This window comes from Gobius niger (genome assembly GCF_951799975.1).
Source record: "Gobius niger genome assembly, chromosome: 17".
Taxonomy (NCBI): Eukaryota; Metazoa; Chordata; class Actinopteri; order Gobiiformes; family Gobiidae; genus Gobius; species Gobius niger.
In genome coordinates, this window is record NC_136868.1 from 536,278 (window position 1) to 563,458 (window position 27,181).

The 27,181-nt window shown below is 42.8% G+C and overlaps 1 protein-coding gene across 1 annotated transcript in view; it reads left to right on the forward strand.

The window, feature by feature from the left end:
• plekhg5b (pleckstrin homology domain containing, family G (with RhoGef domain) member 5b) overlaps window positions 1–27,181 on the forward strand; it is a gene marked incomplete at its 3' end in the record, with an annotated part of 209,891 nt that overhangs the window by 111,391 nt on the left and 71,319 nt on the right. Inside the window, exons 3-6 of the mRNA XM_079574864.1 lie at window positions 20,372–20,513; window positions 24,060–24,159; window positions 24,396–24,456; window positions 26,941–27,032. Coding sequence (XP_079430990.1) covers window positions 20,372–20,513; window positions 24,060–24,159; window positions 24,396–24,456; window positions 26,941–27,032 — 395 coding nt within the window. The remainder of the gene's footprint in view (window positions 1–20,371; window positions 20,514–24,059; window positions 24,160–24,395; window positions 24,457–26,940; window positions 27,033–27,181) is intronic.

The window sequence follows — 27,181 nt, forward strand, 5'->3', positions numbered from 1 at the left end:
CTGACCACGAGCTCGAGTGTATAAATAGACCCGTGGCTGTATTGAATGGTGTGTTGTCTGGAGCTGCTTTGATTTCTCGTGTGCTTGGATGATGGGAAACAATGGAAGGAGGCGAGTTTGCTCTCAGGGCGTGACAGACAGCTGTGTGTGGGAACTCCAATGTGGCCTTCATAGATAAGACTCTTTATAGACTTTCCTCTGTTGTGGCTGCGTTACAGATTGCATCACTGGAAGCTCTCGGCCTGTGGTGTCAAACGGAGTCGTGGTAAAAAAAGACGATTGTTTATCTGCAGATTTTGTGGGAGGTTGGTGGGGTTTTGGCGGCTCGATGGCGGCTTGAGCTGGGTCGATCCTGTGCAGCGCGAGGCCTTTCTGTCTGAGGTTTATCGGTTTCTCTTCTCGGGCCAGGACTCTCCTAAAAAAGTCACTAAAACACAGCATCAGAGGGACTTTCTAGGGCCATGTACAATCCCCCTCCCAGTGTAAATATCTCTTAATAAAGAGTAAATGATGTAACATAATGTGCTTCTTGTGAGCTCACAGTGTAGCTCTGAGAGAGTTGTAGAGATCAGGCTCCTCACTTTACTGTTGTGACTCTTTTAAACACAGCACAAAGTGTTCACTTTGCAAAGTCCTAAAGGTAAAGATGTAAAGGTGCACATGTTAATTCTAAAGTTTCTCCCTCGTTCTGACGTCTCCACCTGTTTCAGAAGCTCCTCCCTCTCAGGCGCTGCTTTAGTGTCTTTGTTGAATAAAGTTGATAAGTCGTCTGCAGAAGCCCCGCCTCTCCCTCCTCTCTGATGATGTCATCCTCACGTCCGCACGGGCCGCTATGCGAGTCCTGGGAGTGAAGAGCGGCGTTGGCGCCACCGCGCGGCGCCTCATGGGAAATGTACTTCTAATGTGTTCAATGCAATTTACCAGCGGGCCGCATATAATATATATAAATAAGAAATCTTCCCGCGGGCCGCATTTGGCCCCCGGACCACATGTCTGAGACGCCTGATGTACAGCATGTGATTGAAATGCTTGTTTGTAAGATCCAAAGTTAATAAATCAACAAAAAAGTGGTGTTTTTTTATCGCCTCATCATGGTTTTTGAGAAAAGATTGAGATTGATTTAGTCTGCCAGGACAGAGTATCCTTCAGTGTTTTCTTTTGTTCCCCCAGTACCATAGTGGTGATGTTTAACTGTACCCAGGCCTTGGACTTCCTTGATTGGACACATTTTGCAGGATATTGGAGAAATTTCCATGACAGGAATTGTCAGGTTCAGAAGTGTGTGTTTTAAATTCCTTGTGGATTTGGATATTCCTAAGAATATGAAGACATTGAACTGTATAGTCCGGGTCTAGCATTGCACTCACCAAGAATATATTAGAGATAGTATGACAACACTCTGGCCATCTTTTACCAACTTTCTGCAGTTTTGAATGATGCATTTGAAGAGTATGATGCTTAAAGAGCAGCTTTACCCGCTTCACAGACAGTCCGTTCTTCTTACTCACCAACTTTAAGTATCTAAACACTGAATTTGACGTCCCTGGATGGAATATCAAAGTTTTGCCTCCCTTCCAACTGTGTAAACCCTAAACACCATCAATTCTTGAATAATCTTATCAAACTCGCTCTACCAGTTCTGTTTGAATTTGGAAAGGATGATGATGGTTTTTGGTGTGTGAGAAAGCACTGCTCGGGGCTCTCTCTCCTCCAGCGTGATGCACAAACATGCAGAGGCTGTTGCTCAAGTGCGAGGTCTGGCAGGACACGCCGTTCCTCCATCTGCGGATGTTCACGAAGATCCCAACCTGGAGACCAGAATCTGTTTTATTTATTGTTGTTTTGTAGTTGTTGCTTTCAGACGGCAGAATGTGCAGATGTCCCTCTCAGGTGGAGACGGGAGCCAGGGGTCGGAAATTCAAGGAAAAGGAAATTCAGTTCATGTTGTTTTTGTGGTGCCCGATATCACAGCAGCTTTGGCCCACATGAGTGAGTAATTCCCATGGACGGACAGGTTGTGGACCAGCCCAGCACTGATGAGGCTCCGGTAGACGGGGTTGAGGACTGTAGAGCTAATGTCCAGTCCCTGCTGGGCTTCAGGACCTGAAGGAAACCAGTGGAGAAGCAGGAGACTTTCTGACGACCTGCTGCTTCACAAAGGCCGTGTGTGAAGAGGACGCGCTGGAGTTTTCTTTCCCACTCATTAATGATGAACATAAAAAAATACAAAAAAAGGGAGACTTTTTAAAGTTTATTTAAAATAAAATCGATTAAAATCGTAGTAGTCCAAACTGAGATTTCATTTTTTTGGCCATATCGCCCAGCCTTACCTGTTATTTTAATGCACTTTGAGTGTCCAGGAGGAGATGAAAAAGAGTTTTTTGACCATAGTGTTTCTTTATCACCTGAATGGCTTCTGGATTGAAGCGTCGCAGGTGAGGTTGAGGTGGTGAGAGGTGACTCTGATCTCATCAGTCCATAAAACCTTTGAGATCTGTCATTCTCATTCCTCACCCAGTCTAAACGTGTCTTCTGTTTCTTGATCAAGCATGGTCGGGTTTGTTCCATGGCTCACATTGAACACCTTGTACTTCTGGACTTCAGGACAGTTACAGTTACTGAAAACAACTGCATTGGTCATGGATGTTTCTTTGTGTCAACTCTCTTCTTACGACCCTGTTGGTGTTTGGGAAACGTATGATGATTCTTTGTCCCGTCCCAATGTTTTTCTTTTTATTTCAATCCAACAGTCTTTCATGGGTTTTCATCTTTCTAAGCTCATTGAATGTAGACCTATCAGTATTTTCCTCTGAACCCAAATGGAGCAGAGTCGTCCGGCCAGGAGAGAGGAAAGTGCCAGAATGGTCCGACCAGGAGAGAGGAAAGTGCCAGAATCGTGCGACCAGGAGAGAGGAAAGTGCGCTGGAGGGCGATGGACGGCCGTTGTGTCACAGCATCAATATCTGAAAACGGGAAACTTTCCTCAGATGATTCTCTGTGGAGATTTCCAGGATTGCACAGTCCGTGGTGAGCTGTTCGAGAGCGTCAGGGTTTCTTATCACCAAGTGGACGTAGGCGTCTCAAAGAAGCTTTTGTTCAAGGAGAGAATACGAGACGATGCAGACGTACAGAAAATATCAGGTATTGCGCGTGTAGAGGCTGATGCATGGGCTGAATATTACACTTTTGGTTTGCCAGTTCAGACATTGTTTGAGCTCATGACGCAAGAAGACTCATCTCAGGGTTTCTGATGATGATCAGAATGATCAGATCAGTTTATTGTTGTTTGTATTAATACAACCTAATAGTCTGTCTTACACCTGAGGATATTCAGTGTAGAAAAGTCCAGTGATCTTTGTGTAATGTTTTTCATTTATTCATAGATATAATTGATGTGTAACATGTCGTTTGTGAGACTTTATTGATCTGAAACTGGAGAAATTAGGACCAGTCACTATTTTCACTCACAGCAGCAACGTTTAAGAAAGTCTCTCGGTATCGGTTAATATCGGATATCGAGTCTCATCTTTCGCTCCTTCAGTCACGTTGGCTGTGGACAAAAGGTGAAAATATCAGTTTAGTGTCAGATCTATTCGAACACAAGGACAAGCTGAAAATGTCATTGATGTAAAACAAACCTGTAAATATACTGGATTCTGCAAACTCTTTATCATATTCCAAAGTGTGACGTTGTGTCTCAGTGACCTCTGTCTCTGCAGATGACTGATCACCTCGCAGTAACGGAGCGTCTGCTCTGAAACAGCCTCTTCTTGTCTCTGCGCCTGACGCTCAGGGTGACACAGCCCGAGCGTGTGGCCGTCTGTGCATGTGTGCGGGGGCGGCGGGGGCGGCAGGGGCGGCGGGCGCCACGTGGCGTCGGACGTGCTAAACCCGAGACCGGGGGCGCTGAGGGGCCCACTGTGTTCTCAGCTGTCCGGGAGCTGTGGGACTGGTGGATGTTCTTTTGTTCAGGAAAGCAACGATGTCCCTGAGTCATTAAATAAACGACGCCAAAATGAAGGTCTTAAACATCAGAATAAAGCATTTGAAGTTAGTGAAAAATAGAGATCGTACAAAACTTATTTTACTGCATATGTTTAAAAATACATCATTTATAGTCCAGACTCCATTCAGCTGCAGTTTGGGCTGAAATTGTGCACAAAGTTTCGCCTCATTCCTATGTTTAAGGGACTGTTTGCAAATCTTGAAGAAATATTTTATTGAACCGCTTTCAGCTGTGGCGCTGTTTCTAGAGATGCACCGGTCCAGCTTTTTTGCACCGATTCCGGGTTTTGAGTATCTGCCGATATCCGATATTTACCGATACCAAGAGACTTTCTTCAAAGTCTCTTTCTCTGTGTGTAAAACTGAAGATCAATGTAGTCATATTTTATTGTCATGGTGTTACAGATCAATATATCTATTGATAAACTAATGGATGAACCTTTAACAAGGATCTTTTCTGCACTAGTTCTCGTGGGTTTATGACAGGCTTAAGGTCACATTAATGTAAACAACACATGAAGTGATCATTGTTAGATCTGTTCTTTCTGAAACTAAAATGCAAACACTTGGCTGCAGTGGTTATTTTATTTGACTTGACTTCTTGAGGTATTTCTATCATAGTTTCTGACCCAACCTTGATTAATTGCTGTTAGCATTAGCATGCTCCTGCTAGCTTTAGCATGCTATTGCCGATCAGAAGTACATTTGTGAAGGTTCAAACTAGGTTTGAAATCTCCTGGTTCTTTACAGTGATGCACAGCATGTTCACTTTAGGCAGTAACAGTTGTGTTTTTAGGGCGTTAAGAGCCAAAACTGGTATCGGTTCAGTATCGGATATTTGTATTAGACCCGATATCGTATTGGCTCCGATATCCGATACCAGTGTCTGATCAGTGCATTCATTATTGTTTCAGTAAGATTCTGCTCTGTCAAAAGATCCAGTGTTGCAATAATATTCCACCAAGATCTTGAACTGATGATGGGAGAGTGTGACCACTGCGCACAGCCTTCTCCAGCACATCCAAAGACTCAGTGGGGTTAAGACCTGGACTCTTTCACAACGTGAGCCTGATGAATCCTGGCATTGTCTTCCTTCTCAAAACCCTTATCGTCCCTGATCGGTGTGAGATTCTGAAATACATGCGATTCTTGTATCAGTCGTCTCCCAGATGTTTTCTCCTCATGGCCTTGTTTGAATCTGCTCCGTGATCTTAAGGGAATAGAGACGTACGACCCTCACACACACAGTGGCAGCGGCTCTGTCAGCTGTTCCGTACTGTCACCCCCACCGGCCCCCATTGCACAGCCAGTACAGCACAGGGGGAACTCTCTTGAACATGGAGATGGACTGGCACTGGGTAACTTGTGTAACTTGAAGGAAAGAGCTGCACTAAAACCTTAAGTTAGTGACAAGTTGTGTACAAGACTCAATGTAAGAAGGAGGTGATGGTCACTTTATTAACTTAACTGTTGGGGATGACGTCCATAGGAAACATTAGGGCTGAACGATATTGAAGGAACTTGAAACACCAGCCATCCATTTTCTTCTCTTTATCCGGGGCCGGGTCGCGGGGGCAGCGTCTCAGCAGAGACGCCCAAACTTCCCGATCCACACACACCTCCTCCAGCTGTTCTGACCCCGAGGCCACACCTCCTCCAGCTGTTCTGACCCCGAGGCCACACCTCCTCCAGCTGTTCTGACCCCGAGGCCACACCTCCTCCAGCTGTTCTGACCCCGAGGCCACACCTCCTCCAGCTGTTGTGACCCCGAGGCCACACCTCCTCCAGCTGTTCTGACCCCGAGGCCACACCTCCTCCAGCTGTTCTGACCCCGAGGCCACACCTCCTCCAGCTGTTCTGACCCCGAGGCCACACCTCCTCCAGCTGTTCTGACCCCGAGGCCACACCTCCTCCAGCTGTTCTGAGTTTGCATTAAAAAAAATGTGTTGATCTGAGTCTGATGAAGACTTGATGATGTCGCGATACATTGTGGATTCTTGCGATACAGGTATTGCATCACCTCAAATCACATTACGATATTTTTTGCGATGTATTGTGCAGCCCAACAAAAAGTGGCCAAAAAAGGTGCGACAATAACACAATAAAAAACTCGACAAAAAACCCCTACAAAAAAACTATGAAAACCAGACAAAAAAGAGACGAAAACGCGGCGACAATGCAACAAATCAGTTTTGTAGGTCTTGGCTTTCAAATGAAGAGTTACTTTGGCCTGTACGGGTAAAGCCAAACTGGAGAAGAGTCACCACAGCTGAAGAGTTGTTTGAGCCCTGATGTCGGCCATTGCCTTTGACAGAAATGCGTCTTCACTTTCTCTACTTAACGTCTTATTTTTTGTCCCCATGAGAATAATAATGTAATACTCTACATGCAGGCGGTGGACAGGCTCATTGTATTCGTGGCACATAGTCGACCGCCTCCTGTGTTTTGGCAAATTGATCTTTCTGAAAAGCAGTCGGCTCAAATGATCAATCTCACCTCCCGTGAACAGGAATGTTCAGTATTGGAAAAATGTCTCCGCTTTTCTCCAGGTGCATAATCAGCCTGGTGTTTGGGAGCTCTCGAATCCCGCTCTGTGTTTTACGATGTTCTTTCTCTGCCTTGGCCGATGCCGCGGATATTTTCGTTTGACACCGAGGAACGTGAAAACCTCCACGTCCTTTGACAGATCGAAGGGGCTTAAACCGCCCCTCCACGTCTTAAATATGGGGCCGGATTCAAGCACAGGTTTCTGAAGCAGGGCCTCATTATTGGGAACATACCAGGTGTGTGTGAGGGGCCACTGACCGGGTCATGGTGTGAAGAGAGTGTTTGTACCTGAGCTATATTTAGATTTCAGAAAGAGAGATTGAGTAAAACCAATGTCCAGGTCTTGAATTGATCAGGGAAGAACACTCAGAGATCTTGACAGCCGAATGTAACCAGTGAATTTCTCCATTGTGAGGTCAGTAAAGGATTGTCTTATCTTATCCGGCTAAAAGCAAAGGATACAATAAAGTTGGTTCGATCCAGATTTTTTCCATCCCGAGGTGGAGATGTTTGTGCTCGTACTTAAAGGAACAGGCCATACTGAGATATGTTCTTACCTGAGCTGTGACGAGTTCTTTAGGACCTGTCTGATCTTCAGTCACGTAAACACAGCGCAGACGGCGTTAGCATTTAGCCTCTCCCTCTCTCCTCTATAGCTCCAAAACAGGTCAAGACAGAAGCTACCAAGCTCTTCCACGTTTCCCCTATTTAAATATGGTTACGTGAAGTGTTCCACTACAAAGTATAATTACACACAATTAAACAATGTGGATTTTCTAAGCGGATTAAAGGGGGGACTATATTGTAAGGCGTAATAATACCAGGAGTAGTTTGAAATCCGCGCAGTAATCTTCACTTTACTGTGCGGATTTTGAACTACTCCTGGTATTATTACGCCTTAGAATATAGTATATATATAGAGCTCGGTAGCTTCTATCTTGACCTGTTTTGGAGCTATAGAGGAGAGAGGGAGAGGCTAAATGCTAACGCCGTCTGCGCTGTGTTTACGTGACTGAAGATCAGACAGGTCCTAAAGAACTCGTCACAGCTCAGGTAAGAACATATCTCAGTATGGAAAAACGCTGGCCTGTTCCTTTAAATCCCGTTTGCTCATCGTATGAAGCCTGTGAGTCAAAGTCGACACGTTATCTTTGAATTTCCTTGTATCAAACGTAGGGTTCTGGAAATTTGCAACATTGGAAATTAACGCAACTGAAGGCTGCTTCTTTACAGACAGTTATGAACTGAAGCTTAACATTGATTAACATTGATTACATAACATCAGTGTTAATTTAATTTATTTAGTTTTAGTCTTAGTCTTTTGACGAAAATGTAATTCGATTTAAGTCTAGTTTTAGTCGACTAATGTTGTTCCTCTGCTTCATGTTTCTGCTCCACATGAACAAAGCTCAGAGCTGATCCTTTAAACATGATCTGAGGCTCTTTCAGACGCTCAATACAAGTCTGGATGATTTTAGTCTCTCCTTTTCATTTTTATTTAGTCTGATTTTAGTCGACTCAAATATCTGGACATTTTAGTCACAGTTTTAGTCTCACGAGAAACTTTTACTTTAGTTTTAGTCCAATTTTAGTCGGAAAAAATATCACTTTGACTAAAATTTAGACTAAATATTAACACTGCGTAACATTGATTTGATTGTTTTAGCCTGACATATATATCACAGAGATGAAAAGTCATGATCTGTGTCTGACGGGGGTTTGAAGAGAACAGTGTTTTAGGAAATGGAAGAATAGACTCATGTTTGTATTTATCCTGTGTGTTTTCATCTTTGTAATATAGCTGTGCAGTATTACATTATTGTTTCAAAAGTCAGTAATTTAGGTTCTGTTTAAAGAACTCACTTGTTTACCTTAATAAATCCTTTCCGTTGTCTCCCTGGGGGTAATACAAGTGTTAAAGGGATGATTTGGGGTCTTTCATCTCCCCCTGGTGTCTCTGGCCAGAAAACCACACGTGCAACTTTCCCTACACCGGGTCGGAGGTGCCATATACTCTAATAGAATCATGAAGAAGACGCTTAACGGGCAAACCGCCTAACGGGCAAAGCTAACTGCGGCTAGCGCCACTTTAGCAGCGTTTATAGACTAGTTTGAGTGAACAAGAATATCTCCATTGTGCAAGTGGGTTGTGGCTCAATGTAGCCCATAATATCCCTCTGCCTTTGTCCTTTCTGTCAGAGCAGCATCTCACGGAAACTCAACACGCAGCGACACCTGCAGTGGCGCTCGTGGCCTCTAGGGGCAAGAGCTGCTGAGTCAGACACAGGCCCCGCCCACTCCTCACAGTAATGATCAGAGTCTCTCCTGATCTGAGCGAGAGGAACTTCATCACAACTGGGATAAAACAAAGTCGTTACATGAAACTTTGCCCTTTGTTGAGTTCACTTTTAAAAATCCCCCAAATTTACACGACTGAGTTCCCATTAAAAGTTAAATGAACGTGAATTTATCCGGATTTTCCCCCCACTTTGCAAAACCCTAATCAAAGGCCACACCGAGAGCAGCGTTTTCACACACTGTGGTTTCAAACGGACGAGTGTGGACAATGTGCTGGGCTTATTATTGTTTACAGAAGGTAATCTCCTTAGGGGTCATTAAGGATTTAGCATTTGCTAGTTTCCATCTGCAGTTCCCCGACCCCTGAACGTCCGGACTTTAAGACTCCTCCACCTCACCGTGGTGTTTTATTTGGGTAATATTATCAGTTAACTGTCGCAGTTGCAGAGGGGTTTTCTCCCTCGGCTCGACTGTAACACGGTGTTTGTGTCGCTGCTGTTTTTAATCCCATTTTTAAGTGTTTCTGCCTCTTTTTTTGTCGCTCTTCTGTGGCTTTTTTTGTTGCTTGTTCATTGCTCTTTCGTCGTGTTTTTGTCGCTCTTTCGTCGTGTTTTTGTCGCTCTTTCGTCGTGTTTTTGTCGCTCTTTTGTCAGATTCGGGTAAAGCCAAACTGGAGAAAATGTGCTCGGTTCAGGTGGGGGTTAAGAGGTTCATTAACACGTAATTAATCCTGAACAATTCATTAGTTAAGTATGACTAACACTTAATAACTACTTAATTACTACAGTTAATGGCCAACTCATAATGAAGGAGCACAATTCATACACATGGCAACTCAAAGTGCAAAAAGAAAACAGAAAAAAAACAAATAAAAACATAAAAATGAATCAATTACAGTAAATGTCAAGAGTGCAGATTAAATACTTTCAGTTTTCATATGCTCGGGTAAAAAGAACTGTTTTCAGCCTGGATTTGAACATTGTCAGAGTCGAGGCCTGTCTCACATCCTCGTGAAGACTGTTCCAGATTTTAGCTTTAGCCTCACCGTGTTTAGTCCTGACTCTGGAACCACCAGGAGGCCCCTCCCTGAAGTTCTCAGGGCTGAGATGGTTCATACGGCTCTAACATGTCAGAGATGGACTTCGGAGCTAAACCATGAAAAGACTTGTAACAAGCAGAGCTGCTTTAAAGTCTATTCTCTGAGTGACAGGAAGCCAGTGCAGAGACCGGAGCACTGGACTAATATGGTCGTGTTTCCTGGTTCTTGTCAGGACTGGAGCAGCAGCGTTCTGGATGTTCTGCAGCTCTGACAGTGAAGCCGTTACAGTATCTAACCTGCTGGAGACAAACACATGGATAAGTCTCTCTAAGTCTGGTTTTGACACTATTCCTCTGATCTTAATGTTTTTCAGTAAAAAGCTGCTGATGTTGTTGCATTGATGTGGCTGTTTAAGTTCAGGTCTGAGTCCATGATCACGCCTAGATTTCTAACCTGATTTTTTTGGATTTAGAGAGAGAGACTCAAGGTGACTGATCACACTTTGTCTTTGTGTCTGTGGACCAAAAACAATGATCTCAGCTTTGTTCTCTCTCTCTCTGTTCAATGCAGTGACAGAGAGTATCTACAGACCCTCGTTCACCTGTATCAGTGACTTATACTTATACCTGGGGGTGTGCGGGTAATAGTTCTTCACATACTTGACTTATTAAGTGTTGGTCACAGTTAAATAATGCATTGTTCATGATGTATTAAGTGTTATCTCATCATTTATTACAGCTAGATACGGTGTAGTTATTATAAAGTGTTGATTTGTGCAGACCCAGTTCTTTTCACTATATTTGTTTCCTGCACAGTTTTTGATGCTCGGTCATTCATTTCCGAGCAAATCCTTCCCTGAGATCTTGACCCGGCGAGTCCATTGTCTCTCTATGTTTGGGCTGAACTCTCTCCTGGACTCGGGTCTATTTCTGGTGGGGGGCAGTGGCCGTGGAGAGAGTGGGAGGAAGGGAGGAGTCGTGGCAGACGAACACACAACACGGCGCAGAGAAAAGGGGGGGCTCCCGAACTCCGAGCGGGGGCGGGCTAATCCCTGCAGGAGCGTCAGATGGCTGTGACGGGACACGGATTAGGAGGGGGCCACTTTACTCCTGAAACGCTTCGGACTAACCTTTATTCTCCTCCTCTCCTGACACGCCGGGTAGGACTGAATGACTGACACAAATTGGATCAAAATTTAAAGGGTTACAATTAGCTGCAGTCAGTTGTCTAAGGTTTTAGACAACATTTGAAGGTGTTATTATGTAGAAAAGCTACTGACCGTGCAGTTTAGTATCTACAAACTCGTTTTCACATGTATCTTTTTCTTGTGCTAGTTTAAAGCAGCACTAAGTAACGTGTTTACCTTAATAAATCCTCCCCGTAGTCCCTGTGGGGGTGATACAAGTGTTTATGGGACGATTGGAGGGTCTTTCATCTCCCCCTGGTGTCTCTGGACAGAAAACCACAATTGCAACTTGGCTGCCACCGGTCCGGAGAAAGCAATACACAGTAATGGAATCACGAAGAAGAAGCTAACAGGCTAACGGGCAAAGCTAACTGCGGGCTAGCGCCACTTTAAACAGTATTTACAGCCAAGTTTGTATAATTGGATGCACAGTAACCCTCTCTTCCTTCGCCTTTCCTGTCAGTGTAGTATTTACTCTCCAAAGCCAAAAGTTAGAAAAATCGTAACTTGCTACGACACCTGCAGTTGCGCTTATGGCCTCTAGGGGGAAGAGTTACTTAGTACTGCTTTAACTGTTTATTATTAAGTTCATATTTTACAGAATTGCCATTTGAAAGATGGACATTTCTAAAAATTTCAGAAAGTTAGGCCAATAAAGATCACAAATGAAAGAAAACTATATCTTTGTTTCTTTGGAGATTTCATCCTCAGAGTTTCGTCCTCTACAAACACTCTCTGTGCTGTTCATTCATGTGCTTCTTTTATTAGTTCAGATCAGTCAATTTTTACGCTTTCTTGGATGTTTTTGGATGTTTCAAATGTGGCCCTCAGACCGATTTTTGGTGGCCCTCGGGCTGCTTGCTGAATCGGTTCACATCATCAGAGATGGTCGTTTTTATTTAATATGTAATAATTCTACACAATTCTAACCTAATAACTAGCATGCTATTGTGAGACAGAGCTGCTTTAACGTTTTAAGCATAAATAAAGGCATGAGGCACAATTTAAACCTCGAAGGTTTCGTGGAACTAACCACCGACCCATGGCCCTTTACCCCGTGTATGCTCCAATATGTGGCCCCCATGAAAAAAGTTTGGACACCCCTGATTTAAAGCAGCACTAAGTCTCGTGTTTACCTTAATAAATCCTTTCCTAGTCCCTCTGGGGGTAATACAAGTGTTAATGGGATGATTGGAGGGTCTTTCATCTCCCCCGGTGTCTCAATTGCACAATTGCAACTTAACAGCCCCCGACAGGAGTCACCAATACACACTAATAGAATCACGAAGAAGAAGCTAACAGGCTAACGGGCAAAGCTAACTGCGGGCTAGCGCCGCTTAAACAGTATTTACAGCTGAGTTTGAGTGAAAAACAATATCTCCATTGTATAATTGGATGTACAATATAAGTACTCTCTCCCTTCACCTGTTCTGTCAGCGTAGGATTTACTCTCCAAGACAATAAGTTAAAAAATCACAACTTGCTACGACACCTGCAGTTGTGCTGATGGCCTCCAGGGGCAAACTCTCTGCCTGTTCAGTTACGAGCCATCACTGACCTGACACTGTTTAAAGCGAGGCTGAAAACATACTTGTTTAAAGCCGCTTTTCACTGCACATGTGTAATGTAGATGTATTTTCTTAAATATTTTGTGCTAAAATAGTTTTTATTATATTGCACTTATGGAAAGCACTTTGGTTCAGCAGGTGCTGTTGTAAAGCGCTAAACAAATAAAGGTTGATTGATTGATTGAATTAAAATGCACACTTTGAACTGAATCTTAAACAATAATTCAAGCAAATTGCATCAAAATCCCAAACATTTCTTCGAAACCTCTCAACTCATCCAGCCCCCTCTGCTTGGGGACAGTTCTGCTTGGGGACAGTTCTGCTTGGGGACAGTTCTGCTTGGGGACAGTTCTGCTTCGGGACAGTTCTGCTTGGGGACAGTTCTGCTTGGGGACAGTTCTGCTTGGGGACAGTTCTGCTTGGGGACAGTTCTGCTTCGGGACAGTTCTGCTTGGGGACAGTTCTGCTTGGGGACAGTTCTGCTTGGGGACAGTTCTGCTTCGGGACAGTTCTGCTTGGGGACAGTTCTGCTTGGGGACAGTTCTGCTTGGGGACAGTTCTGCTTGGGGACAGTTCTGCTTGGGGACAGTTCTGCTTCGGGACAGTTCTGCTTGGGGACAGTTCTGCTTGGGGACAGTTCTGCTTGGGGACAGTTCTGCTTCGGGACAGTTCTGCTTGGGGACAGTTCTGCTTCGGGACAGTTCTGCTTGGGGACAGTTCTGCTTGGGGACAGTTCTGCTTCGGGACAGTTCTGCTTCGGGACAGTTCTGCTTGGGGACAGTTCTGCTTGGGGACAGTTCTGCTTGGGGACAGTTCTGCTTGGGGACAGTTCTGCTTGGGGACAGTTCTGCTTGGGGACAGTTCTGCTTCGGGACAGTTCTGCTTCGGGACAGTTCTGCTTCGGGACAGTTCTGCTTGGGGACAGTTCTGCTTGGGGACAGTTCTGCTTGGGGACAGTTCTGCTTGGGGACAGTTCTGCTTGGGGACAGTTCTGCTTCAGGACAGTTCTGCTTCGGGACACTTCTGCTTGGGGACAGTTCTGCTTGGGGACAGTTCTGCTTCAGGACAGTTCTGCTTCGGGACAGTTCTGCTTGGGGACAGTTCTGCTTGGGGACAGTTCTGCTTCGGGACAGTCCCCTTGGCCTCTCCACTCTCCTCCCGTCCTCTCCAGCCCCCGCCGACCTCCAACCTTCAAATCTGCGCTTAAACCCGGCTAGACTAGACGTCCAGAGCGCGGCACGGGATTAGGGACGTCCCATAGAGCGACAGAGAGACGGGGTGGACGGGGTGGACAGCGCGGAGCACGTTTGGATTCCTCCCTCCTGACCATGGACGAGGAGCTGGGCGTAATCGGAGACGGTTTTTGTCTACAAGCGGCGACGGTACTGTGACTGTGAGACATGTGACTGTGAGCGTGTGACGGTGCGTGCTCTCGGGTACTCTCGGGTACTCTCGGCGCGGGACCGTGGGCTCGTTGTTTGGTCTGGGACGGCCCGGTGTTGACTTTCATGCGTGTGATTGTAGGCGTCTGTGTTGGTTGTGCTCGGGTTTGCAGAATGTGCTGATGTCCCTGGTTTGGGTGCCAGTGTTGAGCAACGGGGAAACCCACACATGTTCGTCCCACTTTATCCGAACGTGCACTTAGATCACCTGGTTTGGGACTTCACACGCCTCAGCTTTACAGATTTACATGCGGGTTTGTAACGTGTGGAGAGCGTTACATCAAAACCCAGTGTTGCAATAGTTTAATGACATCATGCTGTAGATTTCACAGGCAGTTTAGACTCGGGGTTGCCAGATCCGCAGTTTTTCCCTTGGAATTGGATAAATAACTGCTCGTGGATTGGCTTCAGTGTTAATTTTGACAACATATTTTGATCTAGTTTAAGTGTTAGGCTTTGAACGAAGATGTAATTCAATTTTAGTCTAGTTTTAGTCGACTAAATTTAAGACTAATTTAGTGGACTTTGCATTGATAATATTGATTATAATCATGTTTAATGTTGTTCCTCTGCTTCATGTTTCTGCTCCACATGAACAAAGCTCAGAGCTGATCCTTTAACAGAGAATTTACAGGATCTGCACTACAAAAAGTAAATATCAAGCATTGTCTTAAATGACTTGAATTGAGGAAATGTTTCTTGTTTTGAGCGGTTTTCACTCATTCAGACACTTTTCCTGATCGGACCGAGTTTCCTTTGCTTGTTTGAGGACATTTCAGACCAGTTCTAGGGTAAATCTCGCTGAAATAAGAAAGTAAAGTTGCCAATGAGATAAGACCAGTTTTCTTTCCCCATTGGCAAAGAAAATGACCTGAAATAAGGACGAAATGTATCGAAACGAGTCAGAAACATCTCAGAACAAGTGAAATAATCTGGGACAAATGCCCAACAACTTCTTAACCAGTCAAAACAGCTAAAATGTGGATTATTGTGCTCAAACTGAGATGTTTATACTGATCTAGTTAAATACTTTTTGCAGTGAGAGGCTCTTTCAGTAGAAGTTTGGATGATTTTAATCTCTCCTTTTCATTTTTATTTAGTCTCATTTTAGTCGACTCAAATATCTGGACATTTTAGTCACAGTTTTAGTCTCAAGAGAAACTTTTAATTTAGTTTTAGTCCAATTTTAGTCACAAAAATATCACTTTGACTAAAATTAAGACTAAATATTTTAGTCGACGACATGAACACTGGTTGGCCGTGCTGTTTTCCACGTTAAATAGCTTTCTCCTTTAAAAAAAGATCTCTGTTTTGAAAGATAGTTGCCGTCAGAGTTGCTCTTTCTGCTCGAGCGACAGAACAAGGCGCCTGATGCCCGACAACCTGGCAGCTGAAACTAAACTATGGCTGTACTTTGAGGACATCTTACATATTCCTGAGGCTGCAGAGTCAGTACTGGGACAAAAGTGGTCCAGAGCTGAGATTTGTATGAAATGTCAAAGTTCATGAATCGGCTACATGGGTTAATGTTCAGTGTGAAGTAATAAAATCTAAGCCATATCATCGAAGAAACTCACCAAATGCCAGATTAACATTTTCTTTAGAACTTTGTGAAACTCTAGTTGTGCTGCTTTTACAATATCTTCAGTATAAAGTGTTTTAATCAGTATAAAGAGTCTTAATCGTAATAAACAGGAGTCGGGAATCTGAATACTTACCGGCTCCTGTGCCAGCATTACTATGTTTTCATAGGTCTTAAAGGGATGTTTCAGGATTTTTGACATAGGGCCTGATTTCCTAGTTATCCAGAGTGTTGTTGATTTCTGATTTCTTCATGCACTCCTTTTATTTGAAGAGTTTAGTGGTGCTAGGCTAGTGCTAGGCTAGTGCTAGGCTAGTGCTAGGCTAGTGCATGTCTATGGTATCAGCTAGCCTGCATTAAAAACAGTCTGACCCACAGAGCACCTGAGGCAAATCACTTATAACACCAGACTGACCATATAAATGTCTGTGTCGACTGGATCATTTTTGAAATATAACCATTTTGTAGGTATAATAACTTATATTTGAGCAGCATTAGCTTCCTGGTTGTAGCTACGCAGCGGCGGAGTGATCTGCTCGGTTACCGGATCTACAGTAGTTTGTTTACCTGCGGCCGCCATTACTACACATGGAATTCACAAAGGAGCTTCTACAAATCAGATATGGCAACGTTTGGAGGACGAGCCCATGATTTTGAAGAGGTTTTTAATGCAGGCTACGAGTTACCATAGACATGCACTAGCCTCGCACTAGCCTAGCACTAGCCTAGCACCACTAAACCCTTCAAATATAGCGACTGCATGAATAAAAAAATGATATACATCTCCAGATATCAACAACTCTTCGGGCCTCATTTCCTAGTTATCCAATGTCATAAATCCTGAAATATCCCTTTAAGTCGAGCTGGGTGCTGTTGTTAATTCTTTTGTTTTTTTTGTTTGTTATTTAAGTATTTATTTGATTTTTAACATAATCAAAGCAAAAATAAAAAATAAAAAAAACAGCACAGACTGAACAAAACAGCTAAACTATACATCACAAAAATAAATGCAGACTTTAAAGTGTCTGACCTTTCAAATAAGACATAAACACATCCCATACCTGAAAATAAGACTCCTTCCGATTCTGTAACTTGGCAATTAAAGGGATAGGTGTACCAAGCCATCTCTGTATTGTTGAAACGATCGCTCTCCAAAATGGCTAAACCACTGGACAATCCCACATAGCGTGAATAAATGTGCCTTCGTGACGGTTACATTTCCAGCATAGATTATTCTGAAGGATTCCCATTTGTTAATTTCTTTGATACCTACACGAAAATATTTGTCATCTAGAACCAGAAAACGTAACAAAAATGTTTATTTATTCCACAATATACGATTTCTTTTAAATGTGTATCATTCATTTGAACTGAAACAACAGAGTAACTTCCTTTAATGCAAGGCCGTGGGAACCCAGGGTGCTGAGGGCGCTGCAGCCCCCCCCCTGGTGGATAGTTTGTGAACCGCAGGCAATATCAACCCCTTAACTCCCACCTGAACCAAGCACATTTTCTCCAGCTTTACCCCAATCCAAAAGCTTCTGGAAAAAAGGGGTGAAAATAGCAACAAAACTGAGACGAAAACAAGGATGAAAATGTGAAGAAAGTGAGAAAACATGGACGAAAAAGTGACAAAAAATGTACAAAAAAAATGACAAAAATTTGATGAAAAATTGTGAAAAAATGGACGAAAAATTTAGGAAAAAATTGACGAAAAAGTGCTAAGAATTTGACAAAAAAATACGAAAAATTTGACCAAAAAATGAGAAAAAATTGACGAAAAAGTTACAAAAAAGTCACGGAAATTTGACAAAAAACTCACGACATAAATGAGTCGACTGCCCGACAAAAAAGGGATGAAAAAAAATCTGACGTGAGGAAAAAGATCCATTTAGTTTTGTAGGTCTTTCGAATGAGGCGTTACACTGGCCTACAGGATTTGGGTAAAGCTGAACTGGAGAAAATGCTCTGGGTTCAGGCGGGAGTTAAGAGGTTAATCAATAGGATTTATGCACAGAAAAAGTATTTTGGGGGTACATTTTGTCCCTCAGCGCCCCCTAACTAAAATATCTTCCCATGGCTCTGCTTTAATGTTGCCCCAGATCAACCGCATCAGAAGTTTGTCTCTAAAGGCCGAGTCCTGATTTCAATGATTGTATTTCTTTGATTCCAGTAGCACCTTAACTTTCAACACCATCCTGGTATCGTTTAACGGTGCCCAGCCCAAGTGCCTTTAAACGGTCTCCAAAGTCTTCAAACCCCTAAATGTGATATTTTGATTTAACCTGAAGCCTGAACCGGACAATTGTTTCTCTCACAGTTAAATAACTTCACACACTGTGTCATAATCGTTCTTCCACCGTCTGTCCCCTCTTTGAAATGGCCTCTAATTGCCCGTAAGTTTTTCACCCACTGATCTCAAATCTGTGCCGTCTAATCCCAAGGTTTACATAATCTAAGAGCAGACCCCACAGAGGGCGCTGTAACTGACCCCAGATCAGCCCCGAGCGGCGGCACCGGAGCAGAAGGCGGCGGGATTAAGCTGTGCTCTTCGTGTCCGGGGGGGGGGGGGGTTCTGTCCCTCCTGTCCCCCCGGGGGGCCCTGAGCGTCTCAGAGGAACACAGAGGAAAGCTTCGGTCATGGTTTCCATGCGGTCGAGAGAAGCAGAGGTTTGCAGATGACGTTACAGCTTTGTGTCTGCTTCATTTATTTGATCCATTGTTGAGATATACACAGTGTTCAGTGGTTGTGGTGCAAGGGGAGACCAGTTTGCTTTGTGGAGGAATGATTGTCTTCGCGTAAAAAAACCAATGACCAAAATTCTGAATTTTTAAAGTACCTCTATATTTTTATACTTTAAATTATTATTATATTTACTCTCTGCACTGTTTTTAAATCTGATGTTTGTATGTGTGACTTGATGGGCGACAGTGGCACAGATGGTAGAGCGGGTCGTCTCGTGATCGGAAGGTCGGGGGTTCGAATCCCACCTCCTGAAAGTGCACATTGTCGTTGTGTCCTTGGGCAAGACACTTCACCCACATTGCCCCCAGTGTCTGCGTACATTGGTGTATGAATGAGAGCATGAATGGGTGAGTGGATTCTTGCTGTAAAGCGCTTTGAGTGCCTAATGTTGGTGGAAAAGCGCTTTATAAGTTGAGACCATTTACCATTGTGCAGCTGATGAACTCAATTTCCTTCGGGATTAATCAAGTATATCGTATCGTATCGTATCGTATCGTATCGTATCGTATCGTATCGTATCGTAATTGTTGTCCAAAGTGAAGCAACACTTACAAATACAGTCTTGTCCGTCACATGTGGCCTAATAAGATGCTCTGCTTGAAAATCTTTAAGGAATTTACATTATTTTACGCAACATATACTGTATTTGTGCAATAATATTTCTCACAATCCTCTCGGTTCTGTGCTGGGGGGCTGGAGTTTGGTTTGTCCTGGTGCCGCTTTGACTTACTGTCATTTTAAGGAGGGGCTGATGTGAGAACGTATGACCAGTTCATTTCGCCGGAAACGACTGCAGTTTTTTCCAGATCCATGAGTCTGACAAAGGCGTTCCAACCTGCTCTGTGACGGATTCAAGTCTGTGGAAATGAACGACACACTTCCAGAGCCGTGGGAAGATGTTTTAGTGAGGGGGCGCTGAGGGACAAAATTTACCCCCAAAATACTTTTTCTGTGCATAAATCCTGTTTATTAACCTCTTAACTCCCGCCTGAACCGAGAGCATTTTCTCCAGTTCAGCTTTACCCAAATCCTGTAGGCCAGTGTAACGCCTCATTTGAAAGACCTACAAAACTAAATGGATCTTTTTCCTCACATCAGATTTTTTTTCATCACTTTTTTTGTCGGGCAGTCGACTCATTTTTGTCACTTTTTCGTGACTTTTTTGTCACTTTTTCGTCAAATTATTTGCATTTTTTTGTCAAATTCTTATCACTTTTTCATCCTTTTTTTGTGTGCAATTTTTCATCAAATTTTTCTCACTTTTTCGTCAAAATTTTTCATTTTTTTCTACATTTTTTGTCTTTTTTTCGTCATTTTTTTCCCAAAAAAATCGTCAATTTTTTTATCACTTTTTTGTAATTTTTTTAGTCATTTTTTCGTCCAATTATTCGCATTTTTTTGTTAAATTCGTATCCATTTTTCGTCCATTTTTTTGCAATTTTTCGTCAAATTTTCTCACATTTTTTTCTAAATTTTTTGTCACTTTTCCGTCAAATTCTTATCATTTTTTTGTCCATTTTTTCTCAATTTTTCGTCAAATTTTTCTCACTCTTTTGTCAATTTTTTTCCACTTTTGTCATTTTTTTGTAATTTTCATCCTTGTTTTCGTCTCAGTTTTGTTGCTATTTTCACACCTTTTTTCCTGAAGCTTTTGGATTGGGGTAAAGCTGGAGAAAATGTGCTCGGTTCAGGTGGGAGTTAAGGGGTAAATATTGCCTGCAGTTCACAAACTATCCACCAGGGGGGGGGCTGCAGCGCCCTCAGCACCCTGGGTTCCCACGGCCTTGCACACTTCATGGGACAGTGAAAGCCTTTCTACAGTGAACACATTAGCTGTTTGGTTGTGTTTGGGTTTGTGTAGCTTCTGTGTTCTGCATCTGACCCTGAGATCCTTTGCGTTTCCTGCCCCCGCGTTTCACCTTCTGGTTTTAACCCCCCCTCTCTCCTTTCTGTGGTAGGTTTGCCATCACCCAGACTGCCAGGAGCTGAACCAGCAGAACCCGCTGCACCTGTGCGAGTCATGTGACTTGCGCCGCCACGAGGACCGCTCAGACACCATGCACTTCGACCGGCACCCGCGCTTTGACCTGCACCCTCAAGGTACGGCAGATGTGTGGAGTCAGGGTCAAACTGTGGACAGTCAGAGTCAAACTGTGGACAGTCAGGGTCAAACTGTGGACAGTCAGGGTCAAACTGTGGACAGTCAGAGTCAAACTGTGGACAGTCAGGGTCAAACTGTGGACAGTCAGAGTCAAACTGTGGACAGTCAGGGTCAAACTGTGGACAGTCAGAGTCAAACTGTGGACAGTCAGAGTCAAACTGTGGACAGTCAGGGTCAAACTGTGGACAGTCAGAGTCAAACTGTGGACAGTCAGAGTCAAACTGTGGACAGTCAGAGTCAAACTGTGGACAGTCAGGGTCAAACTGTGGACAGTCAGGGTCAAACTGTGGACAGTCAGAGTCAAACTGTGGACAGTCAGGGTCAAACTGTGGACAGTCAGGGTCAAACTGTGGACAGTCAGAGTCAAACTGTGGACAGTCAGGGTCAAACTGTGGACAGTCAGGGTCAAACTGTGGACAGTCAGAGTCAAACTGTGGACAGTCAGGGTCAAACTGTGGACAGTCAGAGTCAAACTGTGGAACGCTGCAGCTCTGGACTTAAATACTGTATACGTATAGACTGTCCTCCTTTGGATCGGTCCTTATTGGCTTGTTGCACAATGTGGCTACGCTAGTTCCTCTGAGCTGAAGCTGTGGGGGCTAGCACTTCCTGTCCGTATTAATTTCCATTAAGACTCGTTCGAATCATCGTATTTCCTACAGACTCTGGTGGACGGTGAGTTCCTGGTAGACGATCACTTACTTCAGGTTAATGAGTTGCTAAATATTTCCGTAGAGGAGACGTCTGTGTTTATAAGGATCAGTGAGTTTGTCTTGAAGCTAAAGGCTGACATTCATTTCATTCATATTTGTATTTTATTATAAAATTTGAAATAGTGCCTCAAATATAAACTAATCTGCATATAAACCATCTTGTCCTACTTAAAAAAAATTTATCGCTATATATTTTTATTCCATTTTTTATAGCATGTTAGCCTTTAGCTTCAAGACAAACTATCAATCCTTTATGATCACAGGCGTCTCCTCTGAACTCGTTACATCAACATTTGAACACAGTAAATGATCATCTACCAGGAAACTCACTGCCCAGCACGTAATCTTTACACAATATGATTATAATTCCAGCAGGTCTGAGCTAATTTCTATAGGAAAATAACACAGACAGGAAGTACTGGCGCTCACAACTTCAGGTCAGAGGAACTAGCATAGCCATACTGTGCAACAAGCCAATTTAGAACTATAAGTAGTATAATATGGTTGATCCTTTGTTTAGAGCTCATTCAGCCCAGGTTTGGACCTGGTCTGATCCTGTTATAGACCAGGTATTGCTCTGTTGTTGCTCAGAAGCATCTTTCTCTCAGTTTAGTTTGGTTTGAGAGCCACTGTGAGAATAATCTGTGACTAAGAAACAAACACTATAGATACAGAGGGCGTGGCCTAACCGTGGGGGAAGAAAACTTCTCATGGGAATCACAACTGTTCACTCTTTTTTAACTGTTTTTTTTTTTTTTCATATTTATCACACCCTGATAAAGTCAAGTGAAAATCAGGTCCATATGAATGTTTTTTCACAGCAAAGTGTTCAGTAAACGTGGAAAATGGCAGTCGTTAGCTTCGTTTTGCTAGTGTTAATTTCGTCGACTTAAATATTTCGTCTTAATTTTAGTCAAAGTGATATTTTTCAGACTAAAATTGGACTAAAACTAAATTAAAAGTTTCTCTTGAGACTAAAACTGTGACTAAAATGTCCAGATATTTTAGTCGACTAAAATCAGACTAAATAAAGATGAAAAGGAGAGACTAAAATCATCCAAACTTGTATTGAGCGTCTGAAAGAGCCTCAGATCATGTTTAAAGGATCAGCTCTGAGCTTTGTTCATGTGGAGCAGAAACATGAAGTAGAGGAACAACATTAAATATGATTAGAATCAATATTATCAATGCAAAGTCCACTCAATTCATCTTAAATTTAGTCGACTAAAACTAGACTAAAATTGAATTACATTTTCGTCAAAAGACTAAAACTAAATTAAAATACGTTACACTGTACGGTATCATACTTCCTGGTTGGCAGTGTCTGTTTCTTAAGTATTTTCTCCTCTCCATGTCTCTTTTGTTTAGTAGAAAAATATACGAATGATTCAGCATTTTGTTACAGCAGAACATGCCCCTAGAGGCCGTGAGCGTCACTGCAGGTGTCGCTGCATGTTGCGTTTTTTTTGTCCGTTAAATATTACAGAAAAAACAAAACAAGAGCAATGTTGTACATGGGGCACGATGACACAACGGAGATAAAAACATCCCTCTGACTTGGCTGTAAACACGGCTAAAGCGGCGCTAGCCCGCAGTTAGCTTCGCCCGTTAGCCTGTTAGCTTCTTCCTCGTGATTCGTGTGTATTGCAAGAGTGGTTTTCTGGCCCGAGACACCAGGGGGCGATGAAATCATCCCTTTAACACCTGTATCACCCCCAGAGGGACGACGGGAAGGATATATTAAGGTAAACAAGTCACTTAGATGGAGAAATGGGAGAAAGTTCTGTTTGTTCTCTTTGTTTTCCCTCTCTGGCTGCTTCGAACATGACCATATATGGGCATTTGCAAAGATGCCGTCTGTACCTGTAGAGGGAACAGAGCCACATGCAGTTAGTTTAATCTTTACTTTATTAGATTATTTCACAGGGACCACATATAAAAGAACAAGGTCAGTGCTGGATCGTCTGCTCCGGAGGGACGTCTGCTGTGAGTTTGTATAGATCTACCCCTTAACTCCCACCTGAACCGAGCACATTTTCTCCAGTTTGGCTTTACCCCAATCCAAAAGCTTCTGGAAAAAAGGTGTGAAAATAGCAATAAAACAATGATGGAAATGTGAGAAAAAAGTGACGAAAAATTTATGAAAAAGTGGCAAAAATGTCACAAGAAATCGACAAAAAAATTGACAAAAAAATGGATGAAAAAATGACAAAAAATGACAAAAAATTGTAAAAAAAATTGACAAAAAAATGTCCAAAATGTGACAAAAAAATTACAAAAAAATTACAAAAAAATTACAAAAAAATGTCCAAAATGTGACAAAAATTTTATTAAAAAATGATGAAAAAATTACAAAAATGTGACAAAAATGTGACAAAAAAATTATAAAAAATTGACAAAAAAATGACAAAAATGTGATAAAAAATGACAAAAAAATTACAAAAAAATGTCCAAAATGTGACAAAAAATTTATAAAAAATTGATGAAAAAATAACAAAAATGTGATAAAAAATGTGATAAAAAATGACAAAAAAGCTACAAACATGAGTTGAATACCCAACAAAAAAATGTTGGGAAAAAAAAGTGATGCCGTGAGGAAAAAGCTCCTCTCGGTCCAGGCGGGAGTTAAGAGGTTAACCATCTCCCTAACCTTCATTTGTGTCTTGATATCTCTCGTTTTCACAGCAGACTGTCCCTCCGGAGCAGAACATCTCGCACTAACCACAGAAACAGCCTGTTAAAATCTCTAACCGGTGCATGTTCTCTCCTCAGCCTCAGTCCTGGCTCGGAACGTGTCGACGCGCTCCTGCCCGTCCCGCACCAGCCCGCCCTCGGACCTGGAGGAGGATGAGGACGGGGTCGCGGAGCGCGGGTGAGAAATACATCCACTTTGTCTTCAGCTTCATGTTAATGTCTGAACTTGTATCACATTCTCCTCTACGTTAAACCTTTGTTCAAAACTCTATGTGCATGACATCACCGGGACAGATCGGGCTTTTGCTTTTGGCTGTGAGGGGTTTCCTCTATGAACCGCCCGCCCCGGTTTTTCCATGTGCGTCTGCAGGGTGACATCAGCGCCCTGTCCCTCACGCTGTTATGTTTTTGCAGAGAGCGGAAAACTGGGGGCATGAAGCTGGCGAAGAAGAAGCCGAGAAGACGACACACGGATGTAAGTGAGCTGGTCTTATTTTGTGCTGATGTTCCCGTCCCTGAAGGGTCTGGAGCCGCTCTTCCTGTGTCAGTTCATTCTCCAAAATCGTATGCATTGATTATATAAGACTGGAACCTGCATCACTTAAGGCAAGACACTTTAGGTGAAAGTATTGATGTTTCCCGCAGTGGTGGAAGTGGAGATTTGTATCTGTTTTCCTCCCTTTACATCTTAGTTTTCATGTCAGATATAAAAATGATGATGTTTATTTGATGATGTTTTGTCTGCGAGGTGGGGTGGGGGCGACCCGGAAGTAGAAAGGCCGTCTTTCCCGCGGGTTTTCATTCATAAATATTGACAGATTTGACATCCACGTGTCCTGCTAAGGGGCCCCGTGATGACGCTTTCACCCAAATATGGTGTTTTTCCTCCTACGAGACGCTGGAGCGGAAAAGTGGAAGAACGGGCCGAGCATGTGCACTCGCTACAAAACTTCAGGGCTGGTTTTCTCTGAATGAGAGAAGCCGCACTCGGGCAGAGCCTGAGCCCTTATAGAAGCTCCCACAGACTCCACACTTTACAGGCTGAGACACAACAACATTCTGAAGGTTTTTTCAGAGGGATTTTTTAATATCTAATTCCTAGCCTGATTTATTCAGCTTTGAAACCAAAAAAACAGGCGGAATTTGAGTTTTTACAGATTTTTTTCAACAAAATATCCCAAATCCCCTCTGAAAAAACCTTAGTTACTAATATGTCAATAACATTTAATCTGGCTCAATTCATTATTTTGATTTCGTTGCCCAAAATATCGGCAGTTTTGGCCATTTTAATGCTCAAAATGCCTTATTTTTTGTGAAAACATAAAATGACCAAAAAAATGCAACACATTTTTTTCTCATATTTATATCTGTGATGTTCTAACCTGGCTAACTCCAGGCTGCTGTGAGCGCTCGAATCATTTGGAACTGCACATCAGCCTGGGGACCATGACCGAAATGTTCGCGTGGATTTGGGAACCAATCACAGAGCGAGGAGGGACGGCAAGACGATGACGAGCTGTTCGATATACGGAAGCTTGTCGTTTATTTACGGATTTAAAAAAAAAAAAGTTTATTTACGGATCAAACATGACAGCAGCAGACGCGATGCTGTTTTTCGATCGAGCTTTAGGTCGTGTTCTAAATAGTTTAGCTCGAAAGTTTACATCAGGTCCGTCATACGTCATCGGACACGATGATACGATTGGCTGTGGCCTCGTGCAGACGCATGAGAGACGTTCGTAAACCACACCTCTCCTACCAGGAAATGAATTGGTCCCCAGACTAAATATCACTTAAATATCAAAAGTTTCAAATTGACATCTCTACATTTATTTTTTCCCCTATTCACCTGCAGTGTCTCGCCTTAAAAGCACGGCAAAGTTCTCACGTTGAGAATTCCCGGGATTTTGCTGCAGTTTACAAACATCTGACGTAGAAATAATGCAGAAAAAGTCAGGTATAAACTGCGGGCATGCTGTATTAGGCTCTGTATATCTTGTGTAGTCCTTGAAATAAATCTTGTTATTGCTGGAAAGTAGTGTTTGTTTTGTATAAATATGAACTCTCTCTTTGTGTGGGATGATTCTCAAAGCCATTGAAGTGAGATCATGTTTTCAGTGATGAGGATTAGTCACTGTTCAAACATTGGGCAGTGGATTTGTTGTAACATTAGGGACAAAAAGCACCTTTCTGATAAGAGTCCGGCCAGCCCTGTTTAAGAGGAAACCCTCCATTTAGAACGGCTTCTGGTAAACGCGGAACTCCTTTCTGATTCCTCGATGACCACGTGAATCACACTTTCCGCAACAACTTACTTTCAGTTTTGCTTTTTTTGCCACCAAACCATAATGTTGTGCAATTTCCTGGAAAGCACAGCTGTTTTAGCCTCTTGACCCCCCGCCTTTACCGGGACATTTTCTCCATTTCGACTCAATCTAAAAGCTTCTTGAACAAAACGCCAACAGCGACAGAAGCGAGACGTGAAATGAGGATGAAAACGAAGCAAAAAAACATCAAAGCAGTCGACAAAAATTCAACAAAAATTCAACAAAAATTCAACAAAAATTCAGCAAAAATTCAACAAAAAATTGAAAAAAATGTGACAAAAACTCAACAAAAATTCAACAAAAATGTGACAAAAATTAAACAAAAATTCAACAACAATTCAACAAAAATTCAACAAAAAAGTGACAAAAATGAAAAAGAAAAAAAAAACATACAAAAGGTGACACAACACAGCAACAACGTGAGGGAAAAGGTCAGTTTTGTGGGTCTTAGCTTTCAAATGAGGTGTTACACAAAAAGGGATGAAAAGTTAGACCATTTTTGTAAGCTCTATATAAGCTCCAGTCGAGAAGCCTTAAGATTTAAAACTGAACTGTGCTCGGTTAGAGGTTTAACTGTGCTGTCAGTCCATGTACGTAACAAAAGAGTCACTTCTCCCTCTGTGCTTCCTCAGGACCCCAGTAAAGAGTGTTTCAGCCTCAAGTTTGACCTGAGCGTGGACATCAACACGGAAATCGTTCCCGCTATGAAGAAGAAAACTCTCAGGTGAGGTTTTGTTCACTAACACACACCAATGAGGTCGGCCTGGGGAAACTCACAAGTGTCGTGATGAACGCTTAGCTCACTCAATAAGTCACTGCACTTTTTTACTTTTATTTGGACAAACCAGATGCACTGTCTTAGTGTCATAGCGG